General features: G+C 52.9%; 1 protein-coding gene across 3 annotated transcripts; it reads right to left on the bottom strand.

Moving 5' to 3' along the window:
* Positions 1-189: 189 nt before the first annotated feature.
* Positions 190-25,815, bottom strand: DEF8 (differentially expressed in FDCP 8 homolog). Of its 3 annotated transcripts, none has more exons than XR_013997585.1 (14): positions 25,756-25,815; positions 21,360-21,477; positions 20,969-21,066; positions 19,292-19,441; positions 18,283-18,424; positions 16,877-17,041; positions 16,134-16,261; positions 15,836-15,949; positions 14,662-14,742; positions 13,852-13,992; positions 13,620-13,729; positions 6,305-12,558; positions 2,807-2,894; positions 190-471 (listed from the first exon to the last, which is right to left on the bottom strand). XR_013997585.1 is itself a non-coding variant. In XM_081119413.1 (12 exons), exons 2-12 carry the CDS (start codon positions 21,466-21,468, stop codon positions 12,456-12,458), a joined length of 1,341 nt encoding a protein of 446 aa, XP_080975539.1. In that variant the 5' UTR covers positions 21,469-21,477; positions 25,756-25,815; the 3' UTR covers positions 6,091-12,455. The 3 variants fall into 3 exon arrangements, 1 of the variants encoding a protein (XP_080975539.1); XR_013997586.1 differs by lacking the exon at positions 25,756-25,815 and adding an exon at positions 25,594-25,746; XM_081119413.1 differs by lacking the exons at positions 190-471; positions 2,807-2,894 and having other exon boundaries at positions 6,091-12,558.
* Positions 25,816-27,573: the final 1,758 nt, after the last annotated feature.

Below are 27,573 nucleotides of genomic sequence, written 5' to 3'. Positions count from 1 at the left end.
GCGGCTCCTTCATGAAAATGTCTATTTTTTTCTGACGTTTTGACAGAAGTTGTCCAAACCCGCCCCCTCACAGTCCACCATGTGGCCCATGTGTGTGGTGGAAGGACCCTGCCCAGTGGATGAAAACACACACAAGCTGCAGCTCACCAGAGCCTGGGAGAAGCAGAACATACATACAGACCTCTGCTTTGGAGCCATCGTTTCCAGTCTTTTCAAATTCAGATGGAAATCTCCATGTTTTCATAAATGAGATTCATTTCTCAGAATCTTTGAATCAGCTTGCTCCAAAACAAGCAGAAGTGCACAAAGCCAGGGCGCATCTGTGGCTGATTCCTTGAACAGGCCATCTGGGTCTGGTGCTCGGATGCGCACAAACCTTCTGCAACCGTTTCCACCAAGAAAAGTCATCTTGCTTTCTCCCTCCCCTGCTTCCATCCACTCCAGGCCCAGCATCCTTTGGTTCACTAGTTCCTAAAGAAAAGAAAGTCTGGCCTCAAGAAAAAACAAAAAACAAACATAACTTTGCAGAGAAAGAGGATTCAGAGAATAGGAAAATGCTTTCCAACATACATTTCCCTGACACTGGTGCGTTCTGGAAGAGGTGGGGGTGGCAGGGGCCAAGGGAAAGGTCAGGACCACACCAACTGCACACATTGCCAGACAGGAAGAAAATTTACAACAATCTCCTCAAGTCCCTATGAATCACCAGTGGCTGGTGCACAAGTGACACTTTTTTACACTCCTGCTGAAATGCCACACTTCTTATGCTCCTGACTGTTCTGCTCTGCATAACCCCTTTTTAGGGAAAATGAGACTGCTGAGGAACAGCTTCAGATACACATGAAATTCCTCAAATTTCGCCTTGCCAGCCCCAGGCCTGAGCTTCACTAGCAAATCTTTCTTGGTTACAGTCACCTTTCCACACCAGTAAGTGGGGGGGGGGGGGGCGGCTGGCTGGCGTGGGCGCACTTTGCAAGAAAATGGGAACACGTCACCTTCTCTCGGCATGACCCCCCCAGATGATGGACCCAGCCCTCTGAGCCTGAGCCTGCAGCGTGCACGTGTGCAGTGTCTACCAGCTCAGATTACACAAGTCCAGCTCAGAGGCCCCACCCTCTGTAAGGTGCAGGGTATGTACTGGGGCGATGAGTCTGACTCAGGATGTGCCCATCTGTAGTCTCGAGCCCCACTTGCTTCAATCAAGGTCCTAGAAAGCTGGGCACATCAAAGAAAACTCTAGTCTCCCAAGGAACTAAATCAATTACACTTCTGATAAAAATTTCCAAAAGCGCCCGGCCGGGCGTGGCTCAGCGGTTGAGCGTCGACCTAGGATCCAGGCGATCAGGGTTCGATTCCCAGCAGGGCACATGCCTGGGTTGTGGGCTCAATCAATGACTCTCATCATTGATGTTTCTGTCTGTCTGTCTCTCTCCTTTCCTCTCTCTGAAATCAATAAAGATATATATAAAAAAATAAAAAATTTCCAAAAGGTACAGCAGCATCCACGAAAATGATAAGGGGGAAAACAGGAAACCAAAGCAAATAATTGCTGGCAGGGTGTCTGTCAGGTATTTAGCTTTGTTGGACCTGTGTGGCATTTGATTTGTAATAACTATATTTTTGGCCTTCCTGGCAGGAGCTCTTAAAACCCTTGTAATTTCGAGGTGACAAGAGATAAAGATGTCCTTCGTTATTCTTAACTAGCCCTTTCAAAAACACCTAAGTTTGTGTTAATGAGGCGACTTTTGGAAAAGCCCTAAGGATAAGGGCTGGTTAGTAGGAGAACCAAGTGATTACAGCCCCAGGTTCCCACCCCCAAAAGATGAGAGGGTCTGGAGGTCGAATTAATCACCAGCACCAGTAGCCAATGATTTAATCAATAACACCATAAAAACCCCAAAGGATGGGGTTTGGAGAGCTTCCAGGCTGGTGGACAAGAACACATCCACATGGAAGAGGCTGGTGCACCCCAAACTCCAATACTAAGGACCCTTCTGGACCTCGCCTACATAACTTTTCATCTGGTTGTCAATTCCCAAGAAGATTAATTCAAAAACTGGTGAATGCTTTAAAAACATTCAAAATGTAAAGATTTTAACAGTCTGATGTGTAAAATTGGCCCTTTTACTTTTTCTTGGAGCTGGTTTTTCTAAGTCTGTGTTGCTTCTACTCCCCTTAAATTTCTCAAGCCCTCAGGAAGAAAATGATACAGTTCTGGCACACGCATCACACTCAAATAAGCAACCATACTGCCAAGTCAGGACCAAGAGAGTTAGAAAGAAGCCAATATTCTTTCCCGACTTCTTGCTTGGTGCAATCAACGTGCACCTCCGAGTCCTAATGCTGGGACAACAAGGCATGCCTTCCACTCCACACCTGCAAGCCCCACACAGGGTCTCCAAGGGGCACAGAACACCATCCCACAGCCTGCTCTGTAGGGCAGACCTGCGTCAAACTAACCGCAGTCTGTACTCCATCTCGGTTCTGCTTTCCAAATTTAAGGCTCAGATGTACAGAAAAAAGGTTTGTTCCCATGCCTCCCGAAAGATTCCCCGGAAACTTGCTTCTGAAAGAGTTTCTCTTTCACAGTCTTCTCTGAGTATGGAAACCATGAGATGTGGAGGTGCTGTGTGACCCAGAAATGCTCAGTGTGGCTCAATATGGAAGCTAGAAAAGGGGTAGGCATAGCATCCAAGGTCATCACACACCTGTCCCGTTTCCCCGTGGGGGAGACACTGAGGAAGCCACACTGGGTTCCTGGGAAACTTGTGTTGCCAATGATGGCAGAGGAAAGATAGGTAGTTACCTTTGGGTGGTTTTGAACACAGCCACTGGGAAAATGATGTCCGTCTGGCAGGTAGAACCAGCCCCTGAAAGAAGCTGCCTTGGAGGCACTGAAATGAAAATGGGAGAAAGGATTAGTTTCTGAACTGGACCAGCATTTCCTCACAGTGCCAATTACAGGTGTGCAGGGACAGGGATTAGGCCTGAAGTGTAAGCTTACTGCTTTTATTTATCTGCTTAAATATCACATTAAAAAAAGTATTCAACCTTGGTGTTGCTAAGTGGTTAGAGCATCAGCCCACACACCAAAGGGTCACAGGTATGATTCCCCGTCAAGGGCACGGGCCTGGGTTGTGGGTTCCCTCCCCACTTCCGGTTGGGGGATGGGCAGGAGGCAACCAGTCAGTGTGACTCTCTCACATCAATGTTTCTCTCTCTCCTCCCCCTCCTCACTCCCACTATCTCTGAAAAGGAACAGGAACTAACTTTCCAACAGGAACTTATTCGAACAGAAACTAACTTTACTGCAAAAACATAAAAGAACTTTTATTGCTACTGTTCTGGGGTGACCCACAACAGACGACCACTGGAGTTTGTGTTTGAATTTTGGAGCCTTTATTAGCTGGCCAGCGGCTACAGTTGCAGCGTCTCACCCATGTGAGAGCCGAACTGCAGCCCCGACCCTCAGTTCTTCCCACATTTTATACTCAGTAACTACAAAGGCAACTACCGTAAAGGGGCTTCTAATAATTTGATAACTTGTTGTCAGCTTTTGTAACATGAAACAAGGGGGAACCTTTAGTAACATAAAAGGGACGATTTAAACACAATGTCTTACAATGAGTAATGGGGTTATGCTTGGCAGAGTGTGGCTGGTTTTTGTTTTTCTAAAGGACTTCAGGGGGAGCGGTAATTATTGGGCTAGCTTGTCAGGCCTTGTCCTGTGCAATAGGGATCTTTTTCTACTTTTATTATTAGTTCCTTAGGTGTTCTTCTGGCCACAGTGGCCAGAACACTACAGCTGTCAAAAAAAACTAACCATTTACTGACTGAGGCAATTTTGGTGACCGAAACTATTACAGCCTCAAAACCAAACACAGTTCTAATACTAAAATCATGTGAAGCTTAAAATTGAAAGAATACTACATGATTTATCTTTGATCAACCAAAGGTTAGTGTTTTTGTCAGGCCAAGGAGAGCAGATGCTCTTCTAGGCCCTGTTTCCTCATTCCTCAATGAGGAAAATTCCAGTTTTTACCATAAGCTGCTAATACATCAGTAAGGACAGCACTAGAAACATTTCAGGTTTTTCACTACCCTAGGTCAAAAACCATCCTAGTAAAAGCAAGCACAATAAAAGCCACCGTACTGGAAAAAAAACCACTGAAATCAAGATATCTTTCTTGGATCAAAATCCAAAAACTCCACGTTAGTGTATTAGGAAAAAAAATCAATGTGATCACTGCCCCCTGGGATGTATCAATACAAAATTAAAACCACCTTAAAACATAGAGTAATATTTCATAGATTCTAACCCAGGGGAAGGCGTACAACGCAGAAGTTTTTAAAAGTGAAGGTGCTGGAGCAGGAGGGACATGAACTGCCCAGCTTTGTCTTCGGTCTCCTCCTCCATAAGGCCGGGTCACAGCGGCGCGGCGCAGGACACCTGCGACTTAAGTGGCAGTCGCGGGAAGCTCTGCACGGAAGCCCTCGCGCAGCATGAGCTGTTATTAGTTGCGCTCAAAAGGCTGAATTAAAAACTCGTAACAATTCACAAAACTTTCACGTCATCATCTCAACCGGTGCGGAGAGCAAGTCTGCAAGGCGGGTAAAAAGGGCTGCTCGCCCTGGCCGCCCGGGCTCAGTGGCTGGAGTGCCGGCCTGAGGGCTGGAGGGCCCCACGTTCTATCCTCAGGGCTGAGGGGCCCCACGTTCCATCCCCTGGGCTGGAGGGCCCCACGTTCTATCCTCAGGGCTGAGGGGCCCCACGTTCCATCCCCTGGGCTGAGGGGCCCCACGTTCCATCCCCTGGGCTGAAGGGCCCCACGTTCCATCCCCAGGGCTGAGGGGCCCCACGTTCCATCCTCAGGGCTGAGGGGCCCCACGTTCCATCCCCAGGGCTGAGGGGCCCCACGTTCCATCTCCAGGGCTGAGGGGCCCCACGTTCCATCCTCAGGGCTGAGGGGCCCCACGTTCCATCCTCAGGGCTGAGGGGCCCCACGTTCCATCCCCTGGGCTGAGGGGCCCCACGTTCCATCCCCTGGGCTGAAGGGCCCCACGTTCCATCCCCAGGGCTGAGGGGCCCCACGTTCCATCCTCAGGGCTGAGGGGCCCCACGTTCCATCCCCAGGGCTGAGGGGCCCCACGTTCCATCTCCAGGGCTGAGGGGCCCCACGTTCCATCTCCAGGGCTGAGGGGCCCCACGTTCCATCCTCAGGGCTGAGGGGCCCCACGTTCCATCCTCAGGGCTGAGGGGCCCCACGTTCCATCCCCAGGGCTGAGGGGCCCCATGTTCCATTCGGGCCAAGGGCAGGGACCGCGGCTGCAGGCCGATCCCCGGCACCTGCGGCAGGCAACCAATCGATGTCTCTCTCACATCCATGTTTCCCTCTCCCTTCCACTCTCTCTGAAAAGCAATGCAAAAAAGATTCTCAGGTGAGGATTAAAAAAAAGAAAAAAGGAATATCCGGTGAGTCCCGGAAAAAACGAGTTCGCAGTCGGAGAGGTGCCGGGGGTTGGCGCGGGGCGCGGCGGGGCTCCCGGCTCTCGGGGCAGCGGGAGGGGAGGCGGGGCTCCCGGCTCTCGGGGCTGCGGGAGGGGAGGCGGGGCTCCCGGCTCTCGGGGCAGCGGGAGGGGAGGCGGGGCTCCCGGCTCTCGGGGCAGCGGGAGGGGAGGCGGGGCTCCCGGCTCTCGGGGCAGCGGGAGGGGAGGCGGGGCTCCCGGCTCTCGGGGCAGCGGGAGGGGAGGCGGGGCACCTGCTCCGGCTCCGAAGGGAGCGGGCGGGGGGAGCCGCGGGGGGACGCGTGGAGGGCCCGCGGGGAGAAGAGCAGGGGCTCGGAGGCCCGAGCCGGTGTTCCAGGCTGAAGTTGCTCCAGCAGCCTCTTCGCTCCCCCCCCCCCCAAACCCCCCGACCCACGCTCCCCGGTCACCACGGCGCGCCCGCGCCCGCCCGCCTGCCGGCAGCGGCGGGCCCGGTTAGCGGCGGAGCAGCTCTGAGGGCTGTGGCGCCACGCCCGCCGTCTCGCCGCGTCCTCGGCCACCGCAGCATCGCCACCGCACCGCGCGCGGCCCCGCCACCAGCCGTGCGACGTTGCCCGGCGCCGAGCTCGCGCCGCTAGGGGGCGCGCACGCGCAGTGACTCGGCAACCAAGTCCCGGACGCCACGCACCCCGGCCGTCCCTCGGGCTTCCGGAGGCCCTACGCATGCGCAGCACGGCCAAGGGGCCGGCGCGGGGGCCCCTGTAGGTGTCCATTGTACCGCCTGACTCAGGGGTGGAACGTGCGCGCCGCCCTCTCCTACCTGTGCCGCTGAGCACAGAAGCCAGCGACGGCTCGGGCTAGGTGCCGACCCGTTCTGAACCGGGCATCTACACGGACACGCCCTTCCGGGGGTCCTCCGTGGGCGGCGACGCCCGAAAGCGGACGCCCCCCGCTGCGCCGCGGGGCGCCGGCTGCGGCAGCGGCCGCGGGACCGAGCAGGGCCGGCTGCTGCCCGGCGGGCTCGGGAGCGACGGCGCCGGCTCTGCGAGCGCCCGCCGCGTGCTTCCCCGCCCAGCTCCTGCTCTCCGGTCCCAGCCGCGCCAGGTCTGACGGGCCCGCCGCTGGGCGGTCGGGGGCCGGACGCCGCCTCGCGCCGCGGGCCGCCCAGCCCGTTCCCTCCCCAGGTCCCGCCGGCGGGCGGAGTGACCACAGGCCGCCTTGCCCCAGGGGCTACTGTGATTTTATTACATTTTGGAGGCAAAGATGCCCAGGAAAAGGCCCCTAAATGCAACGGCCACGCCGAGTGCCAAAAGGGAACGGAAAACAATTGCCCTGGACATAAAATTAGAAGTGTGAAGACGATTTGAAGCGGGTGAAAAGCTCAGCCACGTCGCAAAGGCCTTAGACCTTGCTGTCTCTGCAGTGCCAACAGTCCGAGAGGATAAAGAAAACCTGGGAGGGCGTGCGCGGCGGCTGCGCGGTGACGCGCGTCGGGCCAGCCCCGCCCACCACGGAGCGACCGCTGCGCGCGGGGCTGGAAGACCAGAGCCGGCGAAACATGCCCCCAGTGTCACCACGGCTCAGGGGAAGGCTGAGAGTTTGTTTGATGACTTACAGCGCGAACAAGGTGAAAGCTCTCAAAAAGAAAAGTTCAGTGCAAGTCAAGGGCGGTGTGTGAGATTCAGCGAGCGCCGTCGCCTGCCGCACTTCAAGATGAACACGGTTCCCGGCAGCAAGGACGCCTACCCAGGAGTGCTGAAATGCATCATCGAAGAAGGTGAGTACACCCCCCAGCAAGTTTTCAATGTAGATGAGACAGGGCTTTATTGGAAGAGAATGCCTGAAGGAACGTTTATTTCTGTGGAAGAAAAAGCTGAGCCAGGGTTTACATTGTCCAAAGATCGCTTGATGCTGCTGCTTGGTGCCAACGCAGCTGGGGACTTTAAGTTGAAGCCCTTATTGGTGTACCATTCAGAAAACCCCAAGGCTCTGAAGGGGTACTCCAAGCCCAATTTGCCTGTGATTTGGCGCTCAAACAAAAAGGCCTGGGCAACTAGGAGCATTTTTCACGAATGGTTCACCTACTTTTTTTGCCCTGCCATTGAAAAATACTGTGCCCAAAATAATCTAACCAACAAAGCATTGCTCATCCTAGACAGTGCACCATGCCACCCAGTAAATTTGAGTGATCTGTCTGATAATGTAAGAGTGGAATATCTTCATGACAGTACAGCTGACTCGATCCAGCCCATGGGTCAAGGTGTAGCCTCTACTTTCAAAGCTCATTACCTGAGAAGGACTTTTGAGCACATGCTCGAAGCAACAGATGGGGAGGATACAGCTATGATCAGGGAGTTTTGGAGAAACTACAACATCGTGGATGCTGAGGACAACATTGCAGTAGCTTGGGAGGCACTCAGTCCGGCAACAATAAACAGTGTTGTGGAAGAAAATGTGGCCCCAGTGTGTTCAGTTCCAGAATGTTTCCCAAACAGATAACATTACGCAGCTTCAACAAAATATTGTGACCCTTGCCAAGACTCTGGCTTTTGAAGAGGTTGTGGAAGCTGACGTGGACCAGTTGCTACAGTCCCATGAGGATGCCCTCTCTAATGAGGAGCTGATGCGGCTGGAACAGGAGCCAGCAAGAGAGGAGGAGAGTGAAGATGCTCAACCTACTCTGCGTCAACTCACCACAGAACTCTCAGCAGCCTTCTCACATTTTGAGGCTGGCTTACAGTTCCTTTCCTGTGGCAGCCCCAATGATGAGTGGAAACTGAAAGTTTCAAGAGCAATCAGTGATGCAATAAACTGCTACAGGGAATTGTACAATGAGAAAAAGCGGCGCTCAAAGCAACTGTCTTAGGTTTTTCAGTGTGTGTGACCAAGAGTTAATCAAAGTAAAACCAGAAGCAACAAGACCTCAACGAATGAGGCCTATCCAAGTCTCTCTGCTTCCAGAGATTTAACATCCCTGGAAACCCTATTTCTGATATTTTGACATTTAAGAGTTGAAATTTTGTCATTAAAATTCTATTTAAATGTGCGTTTTTAAAAGATTGCATGTGCCCTGGCCTGTGTGGCTCGGTTGTCTGTCATCCCATGCACCAAAAGGTCACTGGTTCGATGCCTAGTCAGGGCATATTCCCAGGTGGCAGATTCAGTCCCAGACTGTATGGGAGGCAACCAATTGATGTTTCTCTCTCTCTCCCTCTCCCTCCTCCTCTTTCTAAAATCAATAAAAACATTTTTTTAAAAAATTGCATGCTAGAATACTCAGGAAAACATTTCTTTAAAAAAAAAAAAAAAAATTCTATGAGGAGACCAGCCCTTCTAGACATTAAAACACACTGTAAAGTGTCTGTAATTAAAACAGTTTAGTAGTCAAAACTGTAGAATGAATTAGAAAGTTCAGAAATAGATACAGGTAGGTTTTGTAAATAGTGCAGGACAACTTGTTAACCATTTGGGAAAAGATAAAGTTAGATTCATACCTCACAGCATAAATAAGAAAAAAACAGATGAGGGATCTAAATGTAAAAATTGAAACCATACAGTACTACAAATACACATGGATGACTGCCTCTTTGACCTGGGTGTGGGGATTTTCTATTACTCAAAATCCAGATGAAATTTTTAAAAGATTAATCAATTTGGCCATACAAAAATGTAAACAAAATGAAACCTTTCTATGGGGGAATAAAGTGTCAAACAAGGTCAAGGGCCAACATATGTTGAAAGGACAAAGAAGCAGTGACAGCCCAGTAGCAATGAGCACACCCAATGACCACATCTTGTTTTCTAAACACCCTTCCCACCCTGGCTGGGTGGCTCAATTGGTTAGAGCACTGTCCCAATACACCAAGGTAGCGGGTTCAATCCCCAGTCAGAGCACATACAAGAATTAACCAATGATGCATAAGTAAGTGAACAACAAATTGATATTTCTCTCTCCCTCTCTTGAAAACCAATAAATTTTTTTTTTAATCTCAGGCTTTAAAAAACACAAAAATAAGTAAATAAACACCATTTTCCACTAAAAGGTACTAGGGCTCCTTGGAGAAATGGTTGGTTTCAGGGCTGGAACTGGGAAAGGACAAGATAAGCCCAAGACATCTTGCTATGCTAGAAATGAGTCCCTAAAGAATGGCAGGAACAGGTGAAAGGACACAGGAGCAGATGGATTAAAGTCAGCACCTCCAGAAACAGGACATGCTGCTCTGAGGACACAGCATCACCTCCGGAGTTCCCACCAAAAGGGCAAAGCCCAAGTCCAATCAGAAAAACCCACATTGAAGGACATTCTTCAAAATAAGTAGCCTGTGCTTCTCTAAAATGTGGATGTTATGCATCCTAGATTTAAGGTTAAAGAGACATGTCAGCTACATAGCAAAATCAAATAAGGTTTGTTGTAGGTTTTCTGGTGGTGTATTAATGTTAACTTCCTGATGTCTTCTGATAATTGTACTAAAGCCGTGTAAGGTAATGTCTTTGGTTGGGAGGAATACACACAAGTACTGGGAGGCAAAATGGCATCATCTCTGCAACTTACTGTCAAATGGTTGAGAGAAAGAATGGAGCAAACAGGGCAGGTGTTACCATTTGGGCATCCAGGAGACAGGTGCGTGGAAATGTTTTTGCAGCGTTTTTGTGAGTCTGTTTATCAAAATAAAAATGTTATAATTCTATTTCATAACCTGAAAGGGGGGGAAGATTGCATCCTCCCCCTAATATCCAAAGTAGAGTTTTAGTTATTTGTAGCTGAGGTACAGTTCAAACCTTTAGGAATAGGGTTGTTGACGGCCTATCTAGATTGCAACTGGATATGGATGAGGCACAGTCACGGAGCAGATTCCCGAGGTTTTCTGGGTCATATCCCCTTTGAGGTCCTGGTCAAATCTGTAGATTATATCTCTGTAGAAAATGTACATATACAGAGGTTTGGATGTAATTTGCAGTGGGGATGTATGATTTTCTGCAGTCCAAGGGTGATGGGATTGGCCTTGGGTTCCAGTGAGGGCCTTCTAGTGGTCTAGCAAGATGTACAGGCACTGGACCTATGACTTTCTCATTGTTATGCTGGGTCAATGAGACAATCCTTTCACCATGAGGACTCTGAAAAATAAGACATAGCTTCTCTACTGAGCATTCTCTGCATGCCCAGCTCTGTGCTCAGTGCCTCGTAGAACCCAAATAGCCCATGAGATAGTCTGCGTTTGCATCTCATAGAATGGAGGCTGAAGGGAATCAGAGCACTTGGGCCTACACCTGACACCCACACCTGAGCTTCCCACCCATCAAGAATGCTTACTTCTGCCCAGCCAGTGTGGCTCAGCAGTTGAGGATCAACCCATGAACCAGGTGGTCATGGTTAGATTCCCAGTCAGGGCACATGCCTATTTGTGGGCTCGATTCCCAGTAGGGAGCATGCAGAAGGCAGCCAGTCGACGATGCTCTCATCATTGGTGTTTCTGTCTTTCTCCTTCCCTCTCTGCAACCCTAGAGGAGGGGCAGGCCGAGGACCTGTTGTTGACCCTCTCTGAAATTAATAACATTTTTTTAAATAAAAAAGATTTTAAAGTGTTCACTTCTCCCCAAACCAGATTAATTAGAACCAATTGGATGGGGCAGGTTGTGGGCTTTTCCTAGAGCCTGTCAACAAACCCTGCCTTGTCCCTGATTCACCACACACAGCAGAGTCTAGAGAACACAGATTTAATGAGACCGTAGCTGCAGCATCGTTCCAGCTGGGTGCCCCTCGCTGCTGCTCTGTGAGGTGCTGGCCGTGCAGACTGGTTCCTCAGTGGGTTCTTGTTATGGTGCTGTGGACTCAGAGAGACCACGCATGGTTCTGTATAGAGACTTTGTCATCCAGAAGGGATAGGTGGGGAAGAGGTGTTGGGGCAGGAGGTAATTAAGGGGGCTAAGAAAATAAAAAATAAAAGGACCCAGCTCTGTCTGGCAAATGCCAGCATGCTAACGTTTTCTCTGGACACACTGATTGTAACACATGAACTCAGGAATGGCTTATGTTTCCGTGACAGAAATCAGAGGCTGTGAGAAAGGTGCTGGTCTGAGGCACCTGCCCTTAAACACTCTGCAACCCTAGAGAAAGAGAGGCAGGCAGAGGGCTTATTGACCCCACCTCAACAGTGTTTGCTTCTTGCTGTCACACTGAGGCAGGTCAGAGCAGACAGCAGAGGCCCACCTAGAGCCACCATGAGACCCTGTGACGCTGTCTTCAGCACCCCTCTCATCCGCCAGCAAGCTGAGCTGACCCTTCTGCTGGCTGTAGCCTCTCCTTTTGGGTTTCCTAAAGGTTATGGGGAACCAGTAGCTGTGTTCCCTGCCCACCACCCACCACCTGTACCTGACAGCCAATCACAGTCTAGGGCAGGAAAGACCACAGGCCTTCCCCTCAAAGGCAGGGTCTCTGATGCAGGAAGCATCCCTGCCAATGTTGAGGTCAGGTGCAGCTCCCCCAGTGAAGAGCTGTGGCTGGGGGGATGGGAGCCTCCAGGTAGATCACAAACCATCCACTACAGATAAATCTCAGGCCAAAGCTGGGTGTGTGCAGCAGGCATCCTCGGGTCTTGTCAGCCACTCCCCTGAAGCCCTCCAGGGTTTTCAGGGTAGCCAAGACCCAGCAGCCTTGGCCTCAAGGGTGTGGGGGGCTCTTCGCCATGGGGAAGACGAGAAGCCCTCCCTCACTCCCCTGCCCATGGAGCTGTGTAGTGGGGGGGGCAATTCTGGCCCTCGAAGCAGCACACCCAGGAAACAGCCAGGCTCCGCCCTGAGTCACAGCAAGCACCGGAGGCTCATGGTCCTTGCAGTGCTTACACCCTCTGGCCCAGCATGGGGAGAGGTCCAGGGGCTGCACCCTAGGGATCTCCAGAGCACAAAAACACCTTGACTTTGGCATTGACTGGTAGGGTGGGCTCCAAGCAGGCCCGGGTGGGGTGCCCATGGCACTAGGCATCCACATCAGGGCCAGGCTCCTGGAAGAGCGACTGCTTCCTCAAGGTGAGCCGGGCACACTTGGGACATGTGGTGGAGTTGTCGTAGTAGCAGTCCCTAGGGATGGCGACAGGCAGGCAGGGTCAGACCCTGGGGGCAGGGCAGGGACTCTGCATATAAAATGCTAGCAGTGAGTCTTATCAAGCTTCCTAATTCAGGTCCCAATAGCCCCCTCTACAGCTGGGGAAACTGAGGCACAGTTTCTCCCAAAGGGCACAGCAGGGTCTGTACCCACATGTGCCTGCTGGGCCTGTGATTGGGCACCTATTACCATCTGACAAGGACAGTTCTGCTCAGATCTCCTAGTGACTCAACCCTACCTGCCCCATCACCACTGTGCACTCTGCCCCCAGGGCACTGTGGAGGCACAGGGGCCCATGGGCTAAATTTCTGAGGGCACAGCAGTGTTTGACATCTGTCACACACCATGCAAACTGTTAACTCAAGGGAGTTCACAGCTTCAGCATTAGCCCTTTCTGTGACAGCAATCCCAGCTCTGCAAAGCTATGACATCAGCTGCTATGACCAACAGCAAGTAGCAGGCAACAACCAGTGTGAGCAGAAATGGGGTGAGGGACTGTCCCATCTGAGGCCACTGTGACAAGTTGTGCAGGGCCCAGCAGGTGGACATATATTATTAGTAATTGTGCTTATTAAACAAAATATTTTCTTCCAATTTATGTGTATTATTTTTCCAAACACTCAGTAAGTCTTTAGTTCATAAATGCTTAAGTTGTTTAACCTAAATACTTACTAACAAAATGTTAGGTATTTCTTTTAGCCTAGAAAAGTTTGAAAACAATCATTTGTACATTAGAAGTGCCAGGAACTAGAAGGTTTAGGAACCTCTGGCCTACGCTAACCCTGAGAGGCCAACCTCAGTCCTGGGGATAAGGGAAGCAGGTCAGATGTGGGGCTCACACCTAGGGCCCTCTGCAGCCCCACAGGTGCTTGTCCCAGTGGAACTTGCAATTTAGTCACACACATAAGAGCCTAACTCTCTATCTCAGGATCAAGGCAAAGGGCTTTGAAAATCAGGCAGCAAAGACCAAGCCCCAAACATCTTCCTCCCCATCCCTCTCCCTGTGGCCTGAGGGTGGGATCGGGGCCACACCAACCTGTGGAAGACGGCGGAGCAGTCACTGCACACGGATGTGTGGCTGTCGAAGGGGAAGAGCACGTCACCCTCTCTGCAGAGCTCACATACGAAACCCTTGGCCTGGCACCGCTAGAGGGTGGGGGTGGGGGCAAGTCAGTGCTGCTCCAGAGAGAGCTGCTGCTGGGACACATCACCCTCCCCAACCTGGGGCTGGGTGAGGAGAGATGCCTGGTCCACAGTGGAGCACCCACCTCACAATCCAGCTTGATGTGCTTGGCAAAGAGTGTGTGGGTCTCGGTGAGCGAGCAGCCCAGGCGGCCCGTGTGTGCATCCAACAGGTCCTGGACTGAGTACATCTCATCGTTCTCCACAAAATGCTGCCGGTCTTGGAGCTATGAGTCCAGCAGCCGTGACTCCCAGCCCAGGGAGGGGGCCCTCCCCCCGCCCAATCCCTGGGTGCTCATGGAAGAAACAGACTTTAGCCCCTCTAGCCACAATGGCCACCTTGCTACTGCCGACGCACCAGGTATACCCCACCTCTGCCAGGCACATGGCACTTCTCCCAGTCTTGACCCCAACATTTCCACCCCCTTCTCTGCCTCATCCTGTCCATAGACCTCACCAACCCCGTGTCTTCCACCTAAAGGGCACCCTCTGAGATGAGGGCAAGGATCTTGTTTCATTCACTGCTCCCCAGGACTACAACAGTGTATGCCTACAGCAGGCACTCAGTGAATGTTGACCGAATACATAGGTAAGCCTTGAAAAGTGTGCTTTGTGGTCGACCCTGCCTGGGCAGGCCTGCACCTGGTCTACACTAGGGAGATTCACGTAGAGGCTGCAGGGACGATGCCTGCTTCTCTCAGTGTCCCCCACACTGATGTAATCAGAGCACACTTTTTGGGTAGAATGCCTGTTTGCTTATGACAGTGTGGAAGACCCTCTGCTAAAGGCACAACAAACACAAACTATGCAACCTTCTGAAGAAGACCTGGGCATGACATGTCCTCATCTGTCTGTTCCTCACCTGCCCTCCCCCCTCTGCGGGTGGGTAATCTGACCTGCAGGAGCAGACGCGCTTCCATGGCCTCCTTACAAGTGATGAAGTATGGCTTCATGAGCAGGATGTCCTGGCGCAGCTTCTGTAGACAAGAGAGGCAGGTGGGCTTCCTAGGCGAGGACAGGGGCTGCCCCGTGGCACTTTTGTGTGGCCGTGGGGGCTGGCCCTGTAGGGAGTCTTCTCATCTTACACTGGGTCAGAACCCCCAGGAAGGGCCCAGATCTGAGTGCTCCAGGCAAGCTCAAGTTCAAAGCACAGCTTCCAGGCCAGGCAGGACCCCGAGGCTCAGTCACCCTGCCACTCTGCCCTCACATCTGAGAGGATGCAGAGCCTTCCACAGCCTGAGCGGCCTTGGCAACTAAACAGGTTCTGCCTCAGTCACCTGCCCTTTAAATGGAATCCAGTTCCTTCTGACCACCTCATGGGAGACACTCTCACAGCTGTCCCACCAGGCATGTATAGCTCCTGAGCACTGGAACTGGCTGGGCTGATAGATTGCCACAGAATTAAAAGACAGTACGGAAAAGAAAAACAGCCCAGCTGGGCGCGGCTCAGCAGTTGAGCATCAGCCTAGGATCCGGGAGATCAAGGTTCAGTTCCCGGTCAGGGCACATGCCCAAGTTGTGGGCCCGATCCCCAGTCAGGGGCGTGCAGGAGGCAGCCGATCAATGACTCTCTCATCATTGATGTTTCTCTCTCTCTCTCTCCCTCTTCCTTCCTCTCTCAGAAATAAATAAAGATATATTTAGAAAGGAAGGAGGGAAGGAAGGAAGGAAGGAAGGAAGGAAGGAAGGAAGGAAGGAAGGAAGGAAGGAAGGAGAAAGAAAGAAAGAAAGAAAGAAAGAAAGAAAGAAAGAAAGAAAGAAAGAAAGAAAGAAAGAAAGGAAATGTAATGTCTCAATAAGGTATATTGATTATATTGAAACTATCTCTTTTGGGTATATTGGGTTAAATAAGATGTATTATTCAAAATAACTTTACCTGCTGCTTCTTACTTTTTAATGTGGTTATTAGAAATTTTCAAATTTCCTCTGGGCCCAGCATCATATTGAGGCCGGACATTGCTCTAGAGCCTTTAATCCAGAGGACAGCTGACGGGCCAGTAACCTAAGCCCTGGGTCTCTCTGCTCCCACAACGCAGGGTGGGCCGGCCCCCGCCCCCGCCCCCGCCTCACCCGGATCTCCACCAGTTCCTCCACATAGTTGAAGAGCAGAGGGTTGATCTCCCGGAGCCTGAGCACTGGTCGCGACACCATCAGCGCCAGGTAACGCATGCTGCAGCGGGACACCTGCGAGCGTGTGTGGAGGAGTGGCCCCTTCAGTACTTCACCACTGCTCCCAGCCAGGCCCCACCGTCAGTCCACACCCCGGCCACACCCCCAGACAGGCCCAAGCTCGGCCATCCCTCCTTGGACCATGCCCCCTCACCGCCCCAGTGCCCCCGGGGCTGTGCCCCCACCCTCCTGCCCTCACCTTGCGCGGCTCGAAGTCCCAGTTGTGCACCACGCGTGCCGGGATGACCGCCAGGTCATTCCAGTGGCAGTGGCTGCAGTAGTACTGGCCGGTGTAGTCGCACTGCCGGGCCTCACTGGGCACACCCCCTGGGGAGGGGTGAGTTGTTACAAGGTGGGGCCGCTTTGAGAGTCCCAGCCACACAGGCACCCGCGCAGCTTCTGCTCCACGTGGTGCTAGTCCGGTGGCCCAGCTGTGCCTGCAGCGCGCGGGAGAAGGAGCCAGCGGGCGGGGGTTCTGCCCTGCAGAGCTGACTCGCCTGTGCTCACCCATGAGACCTCGGGCAGGTCAGGGCACCTCACTGCCCTCAGTTTTCTCACCAGTAAAATGCGACAAGAGGATTGCCCACCAGGACTGCTGAGGGCACCCCATGAATTAACATCACTAAATCTCTAAGGCCTGACACGCAGCGCGTGACTACTGTGGGGTTTTCCTGTCCCCATCTAGGTGACAACAGGGCCGCACATAGGAGGCTGAGGGCAGGCCCCCAGCCCAGAGGCACTCCTAGGTGGCCTGGCTGGAACCCCAGTCGGCCTGTACGAGGTGAAAAAGCGCCCGAGCAGCCCCTCGCGCTTCCCCAGGAGAGACGCTGTCTGCCGGAGCCGTGCGCCCTAGCTGCCCGACTGGCTCTGTTCCCACACGGCCGTCGCCCGCCACCCTGCCCAGAACAGCTGCCCGCAGCCTGCTCCTCCCCGGGCACTCACGCAGGGAGATGGGCGCCCGGCACTCGGCGCACCGGTAGTCCTGGCTGTCCAGCCCGGCCTCGGGGCAGATGCTGAGCTCGTACTCGGCCTGGTGGCTGACCTTGGAGCGCACGCAGGGCTTGGAGATGAGGTTCAGGCACTTGCTGTGGCAGCGATAATAACACCCTGGGGGCGCCAACGACGGGCCTGTCAGAGGCGGGGTCCTGCGGCCCAGGCGGCCCTCAGTGGCCAGGACCCCGGGTCTCCTCCGATTTCCAGACCAACCCAAGAACTCACCGCAGGTCCCTTGGCCCCCCCAGAGCCCGCCCTGAGGCACGTGCAGACCGCCCCGAACTCCAGGTTCAAACCTGCCATTCCACCTAGCCACCCGCAGGGCTTCAGACCCACTCTGTCCTGACCAAACCAGCCCCAACCGCAGTCCCGGCTCAGACTTTAGAAACCCTGTCACTCCACCTGCTGAGACTGAAAATTGTGAAGTCACCCAACTCCTCTCTCTTGCACCCATTTCCAGGACTTCAGCTAGTTCTTTGGCTAGTGGCCACTTCTCACCCCTAATCGCCCCACCCTGGTCGGAGTGCCATCCTCCTTCCCCTCCACCTGTGCATCTCTCCTTCAGTCCATGCTCAGCTCAGCAGCCAGAATGACCCTGTTACAACCTAAGTATGTGCAGCACCTGTTGGAGGCCACCAGCTCACTCACAAAAAGGCCCCAGCAACCTGAGCCCACATCAACCACACCTCCTCTCAGACACAATGCCCCAGCCACGTTGCTCTCTGCTACTCATTGAAAACGCCGCACACACTGACCACAGGGCCTTTGTACAGACACCCCTTGGAAGGAAGATTGTTCCCCAGATATATACCTGGCTTGCTCTCTGACCTCGAAGTTTCTGCTTAAATGTATGTGATGCCTTTTCATTCCACTCTAAAGTCACACTCACCCCACTCCCTGACACATGCTTTTTCCCTTCTCTGTTTTTCTTCACTGTGCTATGTCATCTAACACATTGTGACCTTTACATATTATTTCTCACCCAATGGAGTTTTCTGCAACGATAGAAGCATTCTGTCTGCACTGCCCTCCTGCGGCTACTGAGCCCTTGTAATGTGGATAGTACATCTGAGAAACTAAATATTTATTTTAATCCATTTAAATTTAAGTTTGAATAGCCATGTGTGGCTAGTGGCCACCATATTGAAAATGCAAATGTGGATGTGAGCCTGGTGAAGGTGGAGGCTGGGCCTTTCATCCCTTATGCATGTCAAGGGTTTGGTGAACATCAAGTACACGGTCGATAATTAATTCACCTGAATACAACCCAGACACAGCAGCAAACCTGTGTGGTCTCTGCGCCCCCTGGGGACCTGACTGCCCACCCAGAGAAGTCTGTCTGGGTCTCTGCCCACCTGTACAGGTGTACCAGGTCTGAATGAGCCCCCAGATGATGGTGTTACACTTGTCGCAAGTCTGCTTGACACTCTTGCTCTTCTCCTTGTAGAAACGATGCTCCAGGAGGACTCGAATGTTGGGCTCATCTTCATTGGGGTCCTGGAGAGAGGCCCAGGGAGGGGTCACAGGTGAGCCAGGCTTGCAGCTCCTTTCCCTGCACACCAGCCCCTTAACTTACTTCTAGACACCATTTGTAACAGATTTTCTCCCAATGTCACCCCCTTTTCTTTTTAGAAACAGAACACCACAGTGATCAGTCAGACCTGGACCACCTTCCCATCACCCCCTGCATGCTGGTGCTATACCTAGGGCCAAGGGCGTGTGAGCAGGAGTGACATGATCTTCTGCTGGCTCAGTGCAGCCTCAGATGGGGAGTGGGACCACCTTGGATTCCTCCCAGGGACTGTCAGAGTAACAGAAAAGGAGGGCCTGGGGTCCCCATTACCATTAGCTGCCATATGGGCCCTGGACCACCTATGGCATTTCTATGAGTAAAATGACACATCTAATTTCTTTAAGCCCCTGTATTTTGGAGTCCTACATCCTAATGAATACTCCACTTTCTAAATTCCCAGGAACTCATAGGCCAGTGCAGGAACACGGTGCAGCCAAGCCAGATGCACAGACTCCAGAACTACATTATGGACATGTGATTTTTGGCTGCCAGGACCCATTATCCCTACAGTGTCACCTTCAGGAAGCCTCACCTCCCAATCTGAGTCATGTGGTTCAAAGCGTGACTTACCTTACCCATTTGCTACAATGGGTGGGCACATCACCCAGGACTGGACAATTAAGATCAGACTGATAGAGAAGTAGTCTGCATGTGGAGTGAGAGCCCATCTCTCTACTGCCTTTCTGGGTAGTGTCTGCCTCAGCCCCTGGGAGGGAGCCAGAGACTACCCCAGGACTCCAGGTTCCCACTCAGTTCCAGCTGCCTCTATTGTGGGCTGGGCCAGCCCCTACCTTTAGCTCCTGGAGCTTCAGCCGGAGGTGGATGAGCCTCACAACAGCATCCTTCTGCCTCTCTGAGTGCTCAGGTAGCTCCAGAATCACCTGCTTGCACTCCTCAATGGCCTGCCGCAGCTGCTGGATGTCAGAGGCCAAGAACAGACCCTGGGGTGGGGTGGGGGGAGTGTACACACAAGTCAGATGCCTGCCTTACAGATCTCCTGTCTAGGCCAGGTCCATCCTCATGGACAGTTAGGTCCAGAGCAGACCTCCCCCACCCTCTGCTTGCGTAGAAGGGGTCAAGAACTTGTTCAAGGCCAGAGAAGTTAGCAACCCAGGTAGGAATGACCCCACACCACCTGACCCCCAGTTGGACCTATCTACCCTGGGGCCTCTGAAGACCTAATTCAGGATGTTTTTCAAAACACTACTTCCTTCTTTTAGAAATCCAGTCACTTTTCTGGCCCTGCTATTTCAATAAAGCTGGGGAAATGACACTCGCCCTGTCATCAAGGAGAGGAAGTGGCCTCCAGCTTAATTGCCAGGCCCCCAGAGACAGCGCAGGCAGCCACTCACCCTCAGCCTCAGCACCTCACAGTGACACAGCAAAGCCCCTGGACTCAGGACAGCGCTGCCACTGGGGAAGCAAGGGAGCTGGGGGTCTGAGAGCTGGGAGCTGGGGCTTTTGCTGCCCTCAGAGCCATCCCCCTGCAGTGTGCTGACTCCAGAAGGCCAGCCAAGGAGGAGGCAAGACCCCTCCTCTAGTGTATGTCTCAGAGGAGGGCCTGGAAAATGTTACCGTAAGGATACAAAACACATAAATGAAATATGTATCTGTATTGGCAAAGCTTAAAGCCACATACCAAATGAAAAGTTAACTAGAACTTGGGGCTTTGAGATGAATCTTTTTTTATTGAAGTTACATTTGAATGTTATTATAATGCTTCTCTCAAGTAAAAATTGGAGTTTGCATAAGACTAAACAATTTTCAAGCTTTTTGTTTAAAAATCATTAGAGCCATTTTATTTTTTATTATAAACAAGGTTTTGTGGTTTTTAAAAAGATTTTTCTATTGATTTTTAGAGAGGAAAGGAGAGGGGGAGAGAGAGAAACATTGATGTGAGAGCGGAACATAGATTGGCTGCCTCCTGCACATCTCCTAACGGAGATCGAGCCCGCAACCAGGGCATGTGGCTGACTAGGAATCAAACCAGAAACCTTTTGGTGATGTAGACGACACCTAACCAACTGAGCCACACTGGCCAGGGCTTAAATAAGGTTTTCATGCAACAAAATATAGAACAGACAAGAGTGGCCATGCAGAGCTTAATGGGCGGTGGGGTGGTGGGTAGGGGGTTTCTCTCTCTCCCTCCGTCTCACCCTGCAACATATCTACAGGACCCCAGATGAAGTCAGTCCTCACATTTGCTTCACAAGAACCTGGAGTGTAGAGAGAGGAACAGCCCTACATGAGAATAGCAGCCCCCAGCTCCCAAACCCCAGGTCCAACCCATTTCTACCAGCCCTCAAATTGGTTTTGGCAGAAGGTGTCACGTGGGCCTCAGATCTGAAGAACCCTGGCTGAGATGGCCCCTCTGCCTGAGGGTTGAGTGACAAGGAAATGTCTGGCTCCTCACGCCTTGGGAGCTCACCAGTGCCCCCCCACACCCTCCTGCAGACCCTGACCCTTACCACAGGGCGGGAGAAGTGGTCCTCAGACAGACCGAGATCCATCACACGCTCGGCACAGTGGAACTCCGGCTCCCCGGGGGACCGCTCAGGCAGGGTCTCTGGAGCGAGCGGTGTGCAGGTGTGACGGCAAGAGAGAAAAGTCAGTCTGCCTCTTCCCCAGGGGGAGGCTGGGTGGCTAGGGGTCGGAAGGAGTCCTGGGGGTTCAGGGAGCCCACAGGAGGGGCCAAGGGGAGCCTGGCCCTGCCCTGTTTGCACAGGAACAAGTGAAGAGAAGAGGCCAGCATGGTGCCCAGCTATGGGGGAAGCCAGCACCCTCCATTGCAGAAACCAGGGAGGGTGGGTGCTGGTGTGAGTGGTCGCATTGCCCACACAGACCTCCCCCCGCACCCACCTTCAGAAGCGATGTCTGGGGCCTCCTCGCCAGCCCTCTGTCCAAGCTGCTTGTTGAAGGGGTTGAGGTGGGCCTGCCGGAACCGGGCCAGCTTCTCGCCGTATTCCATAGCACCCACCTGTGGGGCAGGACAAGGCAGGGGCAGAGGTGAGCGGCCAACTCCCAGCTCACCGTGTCCTGCCCCTTCTCTGCGTTCTGGAGGTTTTAGAGGGAACGCCTGGCCTCTTTCACTCCTCAGGGGGTTTGGGTGGAGGTCCCCACACCATGGCCTCACACCATGGCCTCTAGCCTCAGCCAGTCTCCAAACAGCTCAGCCCCTCACCCAGGCCCTCCTGCTGGTGTCCCCTCAGTAAGAGCAATGATGTCCAACCCATTCCCATCTCTTATGCGGATGGGACAGGAAGGGATAGGAGGAGGACTTGACCTATCTGAGGGTGCCCTGCCAGTCTCCCAGCACAGGATCCTTTGGTCCCAGATGCCTCATTTAGTTCTAGTCCATCCCCCCCCTCGCCGTCCGTGGAGAAGGCTCAGCTGCTCCCCTGACACACAACTACCAGGACTCAGTTTCTCACTCATGGCCCACAAACCGTCAGAGCACCTCAAAACCACAGCCCCTGAGCATACTTAAGTGATGACTGCCAAAGAGTGCAGGCTGGACACTCTGGAGCCAATGCCAGGACCCAGGCCCTCTCTACCACGTTGGGCAAGGCCCTTTTCAGTGCCCCATGGACTCCACATCCCTGCCAGCAGCTCACTGGCCTGGGTTCCCACTGACGCACCACGTGGCCTGAGTCAGTATGTGGCCTCATATCTTGGGGTCCCAGGAAATAAGCAGAAAGTGCCCACTTCAGTGCCTGGCACTGCTTCCCCTCCTGAGAGCCAGCAAACTGGAACACACAGGGCTGGATGATGGCTCCCGAGAGAGAAAGGGGCTTTGGTTGGGGACAGTTTACATCCCAGGTTCCCACACTTAACTAGGTGGGCCACATTCCTTAGCCTCCAGGATGAAATGAGTCTGTAGGCAGCAGGAGAGGGTTATTTTGTTTATTTTTAAAGATTTGTAGTAAGTGCCTGGACGTGGGCTATGCTTTCTCTACACTGTTTATAGTCTTAAATATTTCATAATTACAAAAGACAATCCCATGATTCTTATCTGTCCTCCCCCACCACCCCTCGCCAAGAAAGAGAACGGAGTGCAGAGGGGACAGCTCTACCCCGCCCCTGCCCACTGCCAGCTGTCCTGGCCTGTCAGGAACTCCCACACCACCTATGGGAACTGTTCTCTGTTGGACCTCTGTGGCAGATACGTGGGCTGGGAGTTCCAGTCTGGCAGAACCTAGCACCCACTGACTGGCTTCCCCCAGGTCAAGAGAGGGGAGGGCACAGGTGCCATGGGCTCCAGCCCCCTCTCTTTTACTACCTGACAGCTTTGGGTAGCTCACACAGGGTGTTGGGCCTGATGCCCAGTGACCCGCCCCCCCCCCCCCCCGATGGCAGGTGCCACAGTGTCCTAGGAGGCATCCAGGGTGCAGGAGAGACCCAGCTGTCCTGGAACTCACTAGCCCTTCTTCCTGTGTGTTGACAGATTATTTGCTTCACCAGACTCTATTCAGACTCCTGAACCTTCTCCTAGGCCCATCTGTGCCCTTCCCTGTAAAATCCAGTTTTAGCAAATATCCTGCCAAGTCATTTTGACAAGAGTCTCCCAGCCTGATACCTGGTCGCCCGCATATCTGATCGGGTTCCTCAGTTCTCCCCCAGATGTCTGATCATCTCTCAAAGACTCGTTAGGTCAGTTTAGCCAGAATCCCCTGTACCCTTGATGTTACCTCTTAGCAACTTTTCATCCACTGACCCATCCTGCCCCTTGGCTATAAACCAAGTTGGCCCATGCAGTATTTGGAGTTCAGTTCCACACAGGTTTCTTTCCCCTATTGCAGTTATTCCTGAATAAAATCTGTTTTTACTGTTTTAGCAACTGTCCAGGTCCAGTTTTATTTTGAGAGTGGGGAACCCTAGTTTTCAGCTTATCACATGATTTCCCAGCAGCTAGATGTGGTCATGTGACTGGATTCTGACCAACAGCATGTAAACAGAGAGCTCTCCTGAGACTTCTGGGAATTGTTCTTAAAAGGAAGGACGTCCCTCTTCATCCCTTCGAGCCTCTTGCTGTCTGAGATGCAGATGTAATGAGTGGAGCTGGAGCAGCCACCTTGGGTTATGACATAGAAACCCTGTGTTGCTCACCCCTGGTCTTCATTCAAATGAGAAATAAACTTCTGTTTAAACCAACTACTATTGGGTGGGGGACTTCTGTCTTTTGCAGCCAAAACAGATCCTAACTGATCACCTCAGCATCCTTATGGTAACAACACAATTGGCCCTATTCAAATCCCAGCTCTGCAAGCACCTCGCTGTGTGACTTTGGGAAAATGCTTAAACCTTTCTTTGCTTTTAACTTCTCATGTTTTAAATGGGGATAATAGTAGTACCCATTGAATAGTGTTATCGTTGAGATTAAATTAGTCAGCCCTGACCGGCTGTCTCAGCGGTTAGAGAGTCGGCCCTTGGACTAAAGGGTCCTGGGTTCTATTCCAGTCAAGGGCACATACCTCGGTTGCAGGCTCGATCCCTGGCCCCAGTCGGGGTGCATGCAGGAGACAACTAGTTGATGTGTCTCTCTCACATCAATGTTTCTCTCTCTCTCTTTCTCTCTCTCTTCCACTCTGTCTGAAAAGGCAATGGAAAAAATATCCTCGGGTGAGAATTAAAAAAAAAAAAAGATTAAATTAGTTAATACAAAGTTCTGAGCACCCTGGTCAGCACATAGGAAGCATCCAATAAATACTGAGTAAAAGGTATTATTATCATTGTTACTATTAAGAATCAGACAGACCTGATTTAAACTCTGTCTCCCCCAATGGTGAGCCATGTGACTCCACTTTCTTGTCCATAAGTAGGGAAAATGACTATGTCCCTGGGTGGGTGAAAGGACTAAATACTTGCATATGGCAGTGAAGCCCATACCCCAGACTTGGTGCTGAGCAAACTGACACCACCACCATGTGAGGACCAGCCCACCCCCAGGGGTCTCTCCCTGGAAACCTCACAGCATTTTAAATTAAGGCCAGAGGATCTCAAAGGCAGGAACTTCAGCTGTTCCCAAAGCTCTCATCCAGCTTCAAGCTCCCCTGGAAAGAGACTCTTTCATTCACCTCCTCATGGGCAGTGCCAGTCCCAGGCCTGGCACAGAGGCCCTGGATAAATAAATGAGTGAGGTTACTTGACCTCTTTCAGCCTCAGTTTCTCTCCTGCGCACTTGGAGAATCATATTTCCCTCCAGGGGCCCAGGGGATGCCAGCTACCCCCACCACTCCACCAAGTGCACCCCACAGAGAGCTCAGCACTCAGAATTCAGGCTTGGCCTCACACAGGAACAGTCAGGATGGCAGAGACTGGGAAGAGTAAAGAAAACTGGCTGTCCCACCCTCTGCCCTCCTCCAGAGACTGCCCCTCCGGTGGGAGGAGAGGGCTCCTTGACTAGCAATTAAAAGGAACCCAGAGAAATAAAACCCAGAGCTCCCGGGGGGCTGAGGGACTGCACACTGAAGCTCAGATGCCCTCCCCACAACCAAACATGTCCTGTCCGCGGCTCAGACCTGTTATCACCCCAGCTCCCACGGGAGGTTCCTAGAATTCTTCCTGGAGAGGGAAGGGGAGACCATACATCCTATCTGCTCATACCCTGAAGGAGGCATGCCAGGATCCTGCAGGGAGCAGGAGCAGGGTTACAGTCCCTTTAAGGATTGTTTGTCACTAAATCCTGGCAGGGTGGCCACAACTTGCCTCAGGGAACCCAGCCACCCCCAAACGGTACCTCTTCCATCTTCACCCAAAACAACAACAGGCATACACTTTGGGGACCCTCACTAACCAGCTCACGTAGGGGCAGGTCTGTTTCGTTCCACCACCCCACCCATTTCTTAGGTGAGAAACTGAGGCTTAGAGCAGCCCAGCATCCGCAGAGGATGGCACAACCATGCAGGTCCCCAAGGGCCTCACGAATCCCAGACAGCGAGTGTTGACAGGCGGAAGTGGTGACAATGTCACTTAGGGGGGACAGTCCCCGTCTGGAATGCTAAACCCTGCCCTAGAGGGGTAAGGGACACCTGAGGCCACCAACGCCCCCTGAACCCTCCTGGGCGCCGGTGGGGGCCTTGGGCAGATCCCTCACCCCCTGCGTCCTCGGTGACCACGTCGGGAAAAGGGGCTGTCCAAGCTCCGGGGCGCGGCAGGCCGAGCGTGCACCCGAGGGCCCGGCGCTCCAGTTCCCTCCACCCTCGGCACCCCACCCCCGCCCTCACCGACCCGCCAGGGCTCCCCCTCCGCCGCTCACCTGACTGCCGCCGTCCTCGCTACATTGTATCCCGCCCACAGCTGTCCTCGCTACATTGTGTCCGGCCGGCCGCCCGCTGCTGCCGCCTGCGGCCCGGAGGCTCATGGCATGCGGAGCCCCGAGTCGGCGCGCGGTCCTCTCCACGTCCCCCTCCGCGAAATGGGTGACACTTTATCTCACGTGTTCAAGATGGTATGGACAGGCCGGGGGCGGGCTGCATTTCCTGGACATTCCCTAATCACAAAAGTCCTGGTTTAAATCCAGTCCAGCCCGGCCGGGCGTGGCTCATGATCTTTATTGATTTCAGAGAGAGGAAGGGAGAGGGAGAGAGAGATGGAAACATCAATGATGAGTCATTGATCGGCTGCCTCCTGCACGCCTCCGACTGGGGACCGAGCCCACAGCCCGGGCATGCGCCCTGACCTGGAATCGAACCCCGGTCGCCTGGATCCTAGGTCGACGCTCAACCGCTGAGCCACGCCCAGCCGGGCCACAACACTTTTTTAAAAAATTGGTGGTATTTATTTTTCTTAAACCCCAGTGGTTGAGCAGAAGAAAAAAGGAAGAGGGAATCACCGGCAAGCAGCCCCTGCACTCGCATGTCCAGCTGCCGCCCCAGGGCGGTATTCACAGCTGTCAATCTACCCCTTTTACAAAGGAGGAAACTGAGACTCAGGGAGGTTAGGGGGCGGCTCAGTGGAGGATGGGGGCGGGGAGGGGGGTGTTGCAGAAGCCGTTGCTTGCAGGTGTGTTCCACTCGCTACCGTCCCTGCTGTGTTTCTCTCTGGAACCCTCATCACTGTCACATTTTTACTCTATTTGTCTGTCTGCACCCTCTCAGCCCAGCACCACCACCAGCAGAAGCTAAGGGCTGCGGGCAAGGGTTTTGCTTGCTTTCTTCACTGCATCTGGGCCTGGAAGAGTGAGCCCAGTAAGCGCTTAGTTCCATGGACTGAGGAAGGAAAGGGTTCCCAACCTGGCTGATGGCCCCCTGCACCAAGGTATGTTAGCGCCAGTTGTTGAGCTGACCCAGGCCTTGGCCGAGGCACCTTGATGCAGTACTGAGGAGACAGACAAGTCCCAGCACTCTGAGCAGAGGTGCAAAGTGATGAGACATGAAGAGCAGAAAATAAACAGGGTGACAAGGTATTGAACAAGGTCAGAGAGGAGGACACTGTGCTCCAGCCAAGACCCACAGGTAAGAAAGAAAGAACCACAGAGGAGCTGGGAGAAAAGGGTCCAGAAGGGGAATCGCAAGTGCAAAGGCCCCGAGGAACCGAAAGAGCCCACTGTGCCTGTGAAACAGAAAGCGGGTCAGTGTGCCGGAGTTCAGTGGAAGGGGAAGTGAGAGGACTGGAGGTGGGCGAGGGGGGAGCCATCTGTGAACACATGGCTTTGATTTGTGGTGAAATAGGAGCCACTGAAAGTTTTATTTTTCTTAGCAGCTTTATTGAAGTATTGTGTACATACATTAAGCTGCACATGTACAAGTGTACAATCTGAAAGCCTTGATGTGCATACACCTGAGAAACTAGGACCATAATTAGGATAGTAAAGCTGTCCTGGCCGGTGCTCAGTTGGTTGGCGCATCCTCCTGTGCACCAAAACGTGGTGGGTTCGATTCCCAGTCAGGGCACTACCTAGGTTTCAGGTTTGACCCCTCGTCGTGGAGTGTATGAGAGGCAACCGATCGATGTTTCTCTCTCTAATAAAAAATAATAATAATTTTAAAAAGATAGTAACACTACCCATCATCCTCAAATGTTTCCTCATGACCTTCTGAAGCCCCCTCTCCCCGTCCCCACCTCTATCCCCAGG

The sequence above is a fragment of the Miniopterus schreibersii genome (genome assembly GCF_964146895.1).
Source record: "Miniopterus schreibersii genome assembly, chromosome: 18".
Classification (NCBI taxonomy): Eukaryota; Metazoa; Chordata; class Mammalia; order Chiroptera; family Miniopteridae; genus Miniopterus; species Miniopterus schreibersii.
This window is presented reverse-complemented; position numbering and strand designations above follow the sequence as displayed.